At 43.6% G+C, this 11713-nt stretch overlaps 1 protein-coding gene across 1 annotated transcript; it reads right to left on the bottom strand.

Annotated features, from left to right (window-relative positions):
- Window positions 1–4774: 4774 nt before the first annotated feature.
- On the bottom strand, window positions 4775–11142 carry LOC139461015 (uncharacterized). The gene is made up of 4 exons (XM_071242494.1): window positions 11035–11142; window positions 7289–7483; window positions 6500–6875; window positions 4775–5210 (listed from the first exon to the last, which is right to left on the bottom strand). Exons 2-4 carry the CDS (start codon window positions 7472–7474, stop codon window positions 4786–4788), a joined length of 987 nt encoding a protein of 328 aa, XP_071098595.1. The 5' UTR covers window positions 7475–7483; window positions 11035–11142; the 3' UTR covers window positions 4775–4785.
- Between the last annotated feature and the right edge of the window lie 571 nt (window positions 11143–11713).

The following is an 11713-nucleotide window of genomic DNA, read 5'->3' as shown; positions in this document are numbered from 1 at the left end:
GGCGGATCAGGTGGTCAGGGGATCAGTTGGTCGGGCCCGGCGGTTTGTGGCAGGAGACCATGCACGACAAGCTGGAATATTCTGAATGTGGAAAACTCACAACAAACTCACGAACTAAATATTGATTTCATGTGGTTCTCGCGCAAGTATGATATCCAACAATACATTAATACGGAAAGGGCAAAATAATATTAAAATCCACAGAAATTCACCAAACAAGGGCACCATAGTCTTCGATTCGTAGCAAACTATTTACATACATTATTGAATAACAGTTTTCCCATATCGCCTTTCTTTTCCCAAGTACACTATTTCATTTTAAATGATGTTCTGGGACTTTCCGGGTTGCAGTTTTGAAAACAACTCAATAACACGACAGTGCTGATAACTGTTCAGAGATCGTTTTTTGGAGTCGGAAACAAATATTCCATGTTTCCTACATTTGTTTTCAAAGTGGGCCAATTAGGACTGACTGTGAAATTTGAAGTAGTCCCCCTGAAGAGTAGATATTTCTTATTTTAATTTCGAAGGGATCACTTTCCAAACACAGAAGGTACATGTATATCTCCATGCTACTGTGACGGCAAGTGTACTTTGAATACGGTGCTTTTACGCAACGCTTATTTACACATGAGTAGAAATGTCCGCTGTCTTAGAACATTCCTAAAAGGGTCACAGTTAGTTGTAACAAATATACTAGTAACTAATGTTCAAGGTAAGAATAGTCAGAATCTGGAATGGTTCATAACGCATAGTTTTGCGTAAAGAAGTTGACAAAAAAAATAACCCTCCAAACTGAGCCCAAAGATATATGTTTTAATTTCATCGCAACATGTTGGATATTGACACTGTTTGGACTCACCATGTCATTACTTGGAAATCATCACGGCATCTCCCATTGAACGGTTGTCGGACTGAAGAAATAGGGATACGTTGCTGAACGGATTTATTTCCCCAACAAACTTTATAATTAACATTCTGTTATGTATTTTAAATGTGTAAATCTTATTAGTTAGTTTGCAAATAGCTAAGATTTTTATAAACATTATCATTTTATGTAGATGATTTACCTTCGCTAGTGTTGCCACCTCATTATTAAAGCTGTCAGCGTTATGGCCTGGAACGTCGCAGCCAAACAAAACCAATATCAAATTATCGTATTTCATCTATTAGACGCCCTGGCGTCTATTAATTTCCGCAAGACGTTGACCCGGCGATTATAAGTGCATATTAGAGGCCCGCCGTCTATTCTGCTAAGGCTGACTCCCTTATACTCGCTACCTTACCACATGCAACCATTTCTGAATACCTCGATGTGTTGGTTATTGATGCAATGGGTCAAAGTTTACCCTGTATATTGCAATGTACTGAAACTTCAGAATGGAAATAAATATATCATACTATTATTTTTTCTAAGTGTATTTTTTAGGGGCTCTTTCTCCTTTCCCTTCATCCAATTCTGTGTCAGGCCCTTTGCCGGGGTCGTTGCCCTTCATCGTTATCTTGATTGTCACCAGTTATTTTAACAGTTTGACAGGATGTTTCTATGCTTGTGTTCAGAGTCGACTCTATATCAGACTATGTTCCGTCTTACAGATTAAGAACCGCGCAAAGTACTGTCAGTTTCACCTGTGTCATGATTGTCCTCATGTCGTTTGGACTTTTAGCAACGTTCATAGGTGAGGTCGTTGGTGTTGATCCCAACATGTCTTTGAAACAATCATGGTAACTTCACAAATTTCGACCATTTTACACTGTGACTCTTCTTCTAGCGTTTTACAGTATTCAACTGTCCTGTCGTAACCCAGGTCAACTCTCGATGGTTTCAAGTGTCAATAGATAAAAAGTTGATTGGGAAAAAGCCATTTTTATAAGCAAGACAAAGCATATACAATAGACCAAGCCATATCTACTTGCACCCCTGCAAGCTCTTGGACAATTGTGGAATATCTGGATTTTGAAGCTGTTTTTATAAGTGGACAATTTATCATTGGACTAACTGTGAGAATAATATCGTAAGATAATGTTTCTAAGCATTTCCAACGAATGATATCAAAATAAACATATGGTTTCTGGGGAAACGCAAACGAGAAGTTGAGTTACTGTGATCCTTTGGCTGTACCCTGTCCCCAGGAACCAACAAGTACATGTGTGTGCTACGAAGCTAGGAACATGGATCAATGGGCAGGTTCGGTGACTTTGTTGTGTGACTGCATCATCAAAACATCCTTATATCGACCACTGGTTCATTTGATTATTGCAGTGGTAAAACAAAGAAAGAAAGAAACAAACAAAACGTAATGTTATATACTGATTCCACAAAATACAGTCAAGTCCCGTTTATCCGACATGGATGGCTGCATATGTTTATGTCGGATTAACGAGTATGTCGGATAAGCGCAAATAAATCGTATGAACGTTTATGATCGAAAATCGGACAACTACACGATATCTTACGCTATATATAGGTTGTAATAAAATGATGAAAACCGAAATATTCAAATTATGTTATATTGTTATTGTTTTCTAATCATGCAACCGCTGAAGCTTAACACAGGGTATTCCGAACTACTGTTAGGGGCTGTATGACTGATTCAGAATACTTTCGAAATTGTAGTCTGGAACGGAAGTCAACTAGTGCCGAAAGCTGCTTTCTTATTGGCTAAATGTCGTTTTCCTGCTTTTCATATCACTGGTCCGTCAAAGTTCGCGAAAGGTCGTTTGGATGTGACCTGTAATGGGGTGTCCTCGGCGACAGCGAGAACTTGTATCTTATTTTAATGAGTTTGAGGTAAACTAAACGTGATCCTGCATTAATTGTTTATTGTTATACAGGTTTATCTCTGCAGCTATTATAATATGCAGCCGACTTACCTCGTATGAAAACACAGAGCTGTGTATTCGCGGGATGAGTGAGTGAGTGAGTTGGGTTTAACGGCGTGTCAGATAATGTGGGAGGAAAGCCCGAAGTGATGCAGGTCTCAGACGTTTACCACTATGGTGCTGACAAACCTAGAAACAACATCGGGGCAAACCGGGATTCGAACCCACAATCATAGGTTTCTGGCGTACCCAAGGGATGCAAATCTGCACAGCGATTCGCTACGCCTTAGACCACTGGGCCACCCGTGCCCCCTACTCGTGGGATGGTGACCATGTAGTACGCTGATCACTGTGTCCGATTAACCAGACAGATTGAGTGACTTCGGTAATTCGTTGCATATAAGGTGTGTCGGAGTCGGAATGCGAGTTGGTCGGATTAACGGGTCTAAGTAGCACTGATTTAGTGTGTTTCCATCACTAGTGTCGGATATATATGTACGTATGGTATATGTATATGAAAACAATTACTTCAAGGTTCCGTTATACGGTGTACCCAACAACCAACAAACAAACAAACAAACTTATATCGTATTTCATGAAACAGAAAGTTAATTAAGTGTCACTGGGACAAACCTGCAGCGTTATGCCTATCTTTGTTATATCTCGTTCATAAACAAAGGCATGTTATATATATGATGTTGCTGCGCTGATACAACATAGGATGTTTGGATAAAGATCCCGGATTGTTGCAAGTGGTTTCTCAATAAGGCGGCTGGAGTGTTTGGGCAATAGCCCGATGACACAGGGGAGCCAGGCACACAGTGTTTCCAGAACGGCCGATGCACGATTATATAAATTCCAAGTTAAACAAGGGCTTCCAGCTGTCGTCATTCACTTTGAAGAAGTTGACGACAAAAAACTTAATGACGAATATAGAAATATTAAAATGATCCTACCCATTTCCATATTTGCACAACAGAATAGCCACCACATTTACAGCTCAAAACCCATCGGAACAGACTCGGCTTCCGTTCAAAATGTAAACTTAAAAATAATTTATTCACTTCATTCAGTGAAAAGGTTATCAGTGTCGCAATCGTGACTTTGCTGATGCCAATCAAATAATTGAACACTAAATATTTCGTTCAGTATACATGCAGTGCTTGTTGCTTATAAAACATCTACATGCCCTGGACGTGTCACACTCAAGGAGAGCACGCGTTGTCACCCGAACCATCATTTCCGTCGAAAGATGACACTTGTTGTTACCGTTCCTGGAGCTGGGCATTGAGGGGAAACTAAGCAAGGCTTGGTCGGTTCGGAATCAGTATAAAGTATTTTTCAATGAGGTTTCATGTTAAACTTCGGCATGGTATCGCAATGATCAGACATTATTAATCCGACTTAAGTCTGGAAAAGTACACGCAGCCGCACACTCACGTGCATGCACATCACCAAGAGGAGCAATAATCTTGAACGCAACGTTAAACTGCCTACCACCTTACCACAAACACGTCACGACAATTGATGCCGAGAGTTGTGCCCTGGAGGATCCACGCATGGTGAATTTGTCTTAAATGTGGGGCGTGTTGGGGTTTTCTTACGCGATAGAAACAAAAACCTTAGTTTTTCACAAATTATATGTGTACTCCTTTTAGCTGTATATGATGCCCTACAGTGAACCTCGTTAGCTCGGAACCCGCCAATCCGGACACCTCGCCTGCCGGATGATTACTGTTGGGAACATCAAATTATAGAGACATAACCACGAAAAAAGAGAGTCGTAATCCGGACGATTTATCAGGAACGGTAACGACCAGATAAACGGGGTGTAGACATTTGGCTAATTGATTTGTGATGTTTTATCACTGTTAGGATATTATGTTTATATGTTTAGGTCAGACCTTATTCACTCGCTCACTGACGCATTAACAAAGCCACAACATGTATCAAGATCTCAAGTTATCCTTTATTGTACATTCTTTTCAAGGTCCTGTAAGACTGGCATTCGCCGCACAAGTGGTCAAAGCAGAACATCTGAAGGTTGGGTTTGCAGAGGTCGTCGCAGATCTCGCTGCAGAAACGGTTCTCTGTAGTTGTTGTTGTTGCAACTGTTGTTGTGGTGCGGCGGGGACGACGTGTTGTCGTTCGTCGAGGCCTTCGTGTGGTTGTGCGTGGTCGTCGGGTAGTAGTAGTAGTAGTAGTTGGTGTGGTTTTCTGTGTCGTTTCCGAGTTCTTGTTGATTTTTTTCCATTTCGGAATCCGCTCGTTTCCGCTTCGTGTTATCATAATGTCTGCGCACGAGAAGAAGTGCTCCTGGATTGACCCACATCCGGTACAACACTTCTCCTTTCCAAGCACGCTTGTTTCACAGCCCCAGCTGTTTCCTGGAATTGCAAACAGATATTGTCACGTGGTGTTTTAGGATCTCAATATCAGCCTTAAAATCCCCTCTCAAGACAAGTCGTTTCTTTCAAGCAAGACACAGTCATCCCCGTCTGTCCCAGCATATCATCAGGTTGACCCACGACTAGCATAGGATAGGGTATGATATCAATTGGATCCCCACCCGCCACAACGACCACCACCCTCACCAACCACTACCATCAACAACACCCACCACTACCACCCACTACCACGACCATCGCCCACCAACACCACCAACCACTACCACCCACCACAACGACCACCACCATCACCAAACACTACCATCAACACCACCCACCACCACCACCATAACCCACCACTACCATCAACAACACCCACCACTACCACCCACTACCACGACCATCGCCCACCAACACTACCCACCACTACCACCCACCACAACGACCATCGCCCACCAACACTACCAACCACTACCATCCACCACAACGACCACCACCATCACCAAACACTACCATCAACACCACCCACCACTACCACCCACCACAACGACCATCGCCCACCAACACCACCAACCACTACCACCCACCACAACGACCACCACCATCACCAAACACTACCATCAACACCACCCACCACTACCACCCACCACAACGACCATCGCCCACCAACACTACCCACCACTACCACCCACCACAACGACCATCGCCCACCAACACCACCAACCACTACCACCCACCACAACGACCACCACCATCACCAAACACTACCATCAACACCACCCACCACTACCACCCACCACAACGACCATCGCCCACCAACACTACCCACCACTACCACCCACCACAACGACCACCACCATCACCACGATCATAACCAACCGACACCATCCACCATCACCCACCACTACCACTCACCAACACCACCCACCACTACCACCCACCAAAATCACCCACTACCACCCACCAACTCCAGCCACCACCATGACCATCACCATCACCACGACCATCACCCACCACTACCACCCGATAACACCACCCACTACCATTACCCAACGAAGGGTTTGTAAGGTATAATAATGTAATAATAGTATTATATTTAGAGCGTTTAATGTGCTCGCAATGACGGAAACCTGGGTTGAAGCCAGACATTGGAACGATATGTGCAGCCCTTTCTGTCGTGATGTTACTGGACTACGCTTCGAGCTGTGACAACGCTTCACCCTCGCTCGGACACTATTCCCGCTCCCCCCATGGACTTCAATATGCATGTGTATGTAACGTAGCAGTACCTGTCACATATTTCCATCGAAGCACGCAGTTGTAGCAAGTCATCCAGTTCGGGATCTGGAGTCGAACCCGGAACGTGTCGGCATTCCAGTTGGGCAGTTGGAAGTATTCCTTGCCATTGTCTGCGTTGAGCAAGGGCTGGAAGCAGTCTTCAGTTTCGAGTTCCTTCGGATTATCTGACTGGCATACGTCAAAGAAGAATGAACCAAAGTGATTTGCTGTCAACACAACAGCTACGTCGATGACGTCACCACTAGCGTATTGAGCGACGATGTTCCCAGTGGAAAAATACCCCCCTCTTTCGTTGTCACGTGGTCTTGCTTGAGCGTAGTCGTCGCCGCAGACTCCACATTTGCCGTCGTTCTCATTGAACTGGACCTGAAACAACGATTAAACAAGCTTGCATTGTCGATCTGGTTGTTTCAAACATCGACACAACCATTACTATGACCATGATGATTCGTCAGAACCGTAATTCAGTTCCGACTGAAATTTCGAAACTGTTGTATTTGACTGTTTTTCATTTTGACAACAGATATTCGTTTGTTTTTTTTCCAGCTAAGCCTGCGCTTTTGTTTCTTTTGTGCTAACATAATTCATAAAATATAATAGTCGGTCTCGCAATAAAAATTAGACTTGACGGCAGTTTGCATCCTAACTTTGATAGTGGGGCGCCAAAATACACGTTCTGTACCCCTGGAACACGTGCAATTGTTAGTATTTATTCTCTTCGTCTGTTAGCATAGTGTGTTGTTAAACAACGGTCTGGTGGGCCATATACCAGTACGTACGCCAAATCCTCCGCAGTAGTTTTCGTTGTCGTTGTAGTTGATGTGGAAATAGTCAGTGCCGTTGTATCTCCAGGCTGAGGATCGACCAGGGGGTATGAGCATATAGCCATGGCCGTGTACGTGTGTCGGCAGCAAGGAGACCAGGATCGCCGCTATAGCCAGTGTTAACATTGTCGGATAGCCCATGGTGATATGCTGTGAAAGGAGAAGTCATGGTTTGATTAACTCATGTTCACAAACAAACTTGAGCGCTTATTGAATGTATAATCACAGTACTCCGGCAACGTAAGACAGTACTGTATATCTTCTCACATGAAGCCAGTAAATCCCGAGCCACGGATGATGCATGTAATTGCGGTACTGGGTAGGTTCCAGTTATATTCGGTTCCTACGACAAATTCCCCTCACAGATGTTCTGACAGCCCATGTCAGAGATTGAAGGTCAAAGGCATTGGAGCAGAAGTACTTATGGCTTTGTTCGGGTAGCTAGAAGCGGTTTACTGTTTCAAAGATGTACTTCACTGGGCACGTGCCGTAAAATAGCAGTAGTAGCATCAAACCGTCATTGCTAATATCTTCTTCTTTTTGTATCGCAACAGGCATGGAACTGCCTGTTTCAAAGTTGTACTAAACTTGGTACGAATGTTCCTGAATCAGAAGTGCTGTCATTCTAACGGAAGTGCTTAGTCTAATCCTAGCTGAAGTGACAGGACTAAGTTGTACTACATAAGACAACATTAGGATTCAAAAATGGATAGGAGCAGTAGGGTAGCCTAGTGGTTAATGCGTTCTCTCGTCACGCCGATGGTGCGTGTTCGATACCCAACATGGATACAAAGTGAGAAGCCTGTATCTGGTGTTCCTGCCGCGATAGTGCCAAGATGTTACTAAAAGCGCCTGAACCCAACTCAGTCACGCAAACATGAATATGGAAATATACTGAATAGGTCAGGTCTCCGCTGATTGGGTAAAGTGACATGAGTTCATAGCGTGTTTCAGGTGGAAATATTTTGGGACATTCACGAAGAGGTGCGGGTGGGGATGTGAGTGCGGTTGTGGATGTGAATGCGGGTGCGGGTGTGGGTCCGGGTGTGGATGTGAGTGCGGGTGTGAATGTGAGTGCGGGTGTGGATGTGAGTGCGGGTGCGGGTGTGGGTCCGGGTGTGGATGGAAGTGCGGGTGCGGGTGCGGAAGTGAGTGCGGGTGCGGGTACGGGTGCGGGTGTGGATGTGAGTGCAGTTGTGGATGTGAGTGCGGGTGCGGGTGTGGATGTGAGTGCCGATGCGGGTGCGGGTGTGGATGTGAGTTCGGGTGCGGGTGTGGATGTGAGTGCGGGTGTGGATGTGAGTGCGGGTGTGGATGTGAGTGCGGGTGCGGGTGTGGATGTGAGTGCGGGTGCAGGTGCAGGTGTGGAATTGAATGTGAGTGTGGGTGTGGATGTGGGTGCGGGTGTGAGTGTGGATGTGGATGTGAGTGTGGATGTGGGTGTGAGTATTGGCGTAGATGTGAGTGCGGGTGCGGGTGTGGCTGTAAGTGCGGGTGTGGTTGTGGGTGTTGAAGTGAATGTGAGTGTGAGTGTGGGTATGGATGTGGGTGCGGGTGTGAGTGTGGGTGTGGATTTGGGTGCGGGTGTGGGTGTGGGTGTGGGTGTGAGTATTGGCGTGCATGTGAGTGTGAGTGTGGGTGTGGGTGTGGATGTGAGTGTGGGTGTGGTTGGAGCTGCTTCAGCTTTTGCATGTGATTCAAACGTGCCTCAAGTTGTTTTTGACACTAGAAACAGAATGGAAAGGCAATTTAGAGATATCTCTAGTCAAGCTGGAATATCAGATTAGGCTGTTTTCAAGAAAGAAGATGTTCAGGGTCCACCTCGCATTCGAGATCCGACATGTTACATTTGTTTGACGTCTATTATGAAAACATGGACCAATTCAGGACATTGATAAACAATAAGCATGATGTGTTTAGGGTAAACTGATGGAGCCTACATACTAGTCTTGGATCTACACACACACGTTGATTCATTGACGGTTTTGATTACATTTCAGAATCGTGGGAAATAAACACACATTAAACGCTACTCGGAACAACAGCTGTAGAAAACATTTTGAGCACTTCGATTTCTTCTTTTGCTATAACTGTTAATCTTACATTTATCAAGATCTGAAAGTGTTTCTTAAACTACATTGTACTACAAACACAGTGTAGTTCCGTCATGCTAAATTAATGTGACTCCGTGCTAAATGCAGAGAAGGAAAAAATCAGTTTACAAATCTATGTACCTGATAGTAAAAATAATTACGATAAAACGACATTGTTCAATCTGCTCCTTTTAAAATTTATGTGAAACCAATATATAACAGATAAAAATACGGTATTGTTATCTACATATTTCATTGCTTATAGCGAGATCTAGATCTTTTTAAGTAAAGTTCATGAAATCGGTATATATTGTTTGTGTTAATTTACCTCTTATAGTAATTGTCAGCATATTGTATTCGCTTAAACTCGGTTTGAATAATTCGGTGATTAACAAAGGGAGACAGTATCCAAAGAATGAATATTTCGAACTTGTTCAACGTGTTTTCTAAAGTGTCGAAGTGTCTTTCTTGTCTGTAAGTCATGTTTATGACCATATAGGGACTATGTACGTAAACATATTTCGGTGTTATCCATCTCATAATTTGTTGTATTCCTATTGTATAATTATCAAAGATAATTGTTGTTTCCCAACAGATATGACGTACGTCTGTTAAAACACACTTGATTGTTTATCGTTCTTAATAACGTTTTTTATTTAATAGAATAATAAACTAAGCGGCAAAAGAAAGTGTAGGTTGGCATTTTGTAATTTTCCTAAAAACAGAGATAACTTGTGGAAAGTGGGTATTGGGAATATGACTTCCCAGGAACAAGTACCAAAAAACACCTCACCCGAACGCGCCACCTTTGACGGCGCTCGTGCGGTGACAAAAAAATGTTGAAACAGTTTTCCCGCCTTTGGCATATACTGCACGTGCATGTTAGCTGTATATATAAATGCGTTCGTCTGCAGTGTATAACCACACTAACGGCGACGGCGACGGCAGCAACAGCGTTGGGACATCCCATTAGCCAACGTACAGTACTACGACGACTTCGTGCTGCTGGAATCCGAGCGTATCTTCCTTTCCGAGGAATGGTACTGACTGCTCAACATCGACGCGTGAGACTGCGATGGGCGAGGCAGGTTCGAGTTCGAAATTGGCGTCGAGTGCTGTTTACTGATGAAAGTCTGTTTAACTTGTTTCGAAATGACGGCAGAGATCGGGTTTATCGACGCAGAGGGGGACGTTTGGCTCCGCGTGTATTCGAGAGGTCAATCGCTATTGAAGGCACCTATGTCGACAATGAACTTGTAGTGTGTCTGACAATTTTTGGTGACATTTCACATAACTTTTGAAAATGAAATTTCTTACCCCACCATTGTTTTCCTTGAGCTTACATTACCTGTGATTGCACAATTTCATTCAAACTGTGGTTGATCAATCATTTGTTACCCCCTCCCTAGATTATATTATAATTCACAACAAAACCTCTTCTTGTTATTTTTTTATCGATCATGGAACTCGACCTATACTTTCTTTTGCCGCCCAGTTTATATTGTTGAGGATAAGTTGGTGCGTTTGGAAGTATTCGTGAATGGCGGTGAACATAGAAAATATAGCTCAATGCTGGAATACACACACATATAAATGTATAGTACTCACCAAAGTTATATAAAGCTGAGACAAATCTACATCTACCAAGAAAGCCCCCTGCTTGTGGCCGCCTCTGTGACTACCTGCGGGGATGGCCGGAGCTCCCCACTTTTATATCCAGCGCTGGGATGTTAATGCAAACAGGCGCTGATTGAGTCAAGGTAAGACACGGTGTTTTTCTCAAAGTCCACCCAGATGATTTATTCAGTGCTCGACAAAGGAACAGCAAATAACCCTGATATCATCCCTCTTGATGCCCTTGTTTGCGTCCCATGACGGGGCACCTTGTGAACAATAATCTTCTCTGATGACTCATTGCGCTGTTCTCACTGCCTCGATGCGGAGTTGTTTGTATTGGAGTTTGGCACGTGTTCGTCATATATTCTACACATCAGTTAATGTTAATTATGCTTACTTGGTCGAAATCTATTCACCGTCTTTAGAGTCACACTTATCTCTCAACCTGTTGAATGTGTAAAACGGTGTCATATATCTTATTAAACCGTTATCACAATCGTCAGCAACCATGAAAAACTATCCAAATGTATAATTAAGAAGTACACCAAGAGTAATAGCTTTGTTTAGTATGTGTTTTGTTTTACGTCTCAGTCAGTATCAGTGCAACTATATCACGGTGCAGACAAACCAGCGACCGATATTATGTGCAGTGCCCCTCGGCGTCGAGGTA

This window comes from Haliotis cracherodii, unplaced genomic scaffold (genome assembly GCF_022045235.1).
Source record: "Haliotis cracherodii isolate W230 unplaced genomic scaffold, xgHalCrac1.p SCAF_14, whole genome shotgun sequence".
In the NCBI taxonomy this organism is placed as follows: Eukaryota; Metazoa; Mollusca; class Gastropoda; order Lepetellida; family Haliotidae; genus Haliotis; species Haliotis cracherodii.
This window is presented reverse-complemented; position numbering and strand designations above follow the sequence as displayed.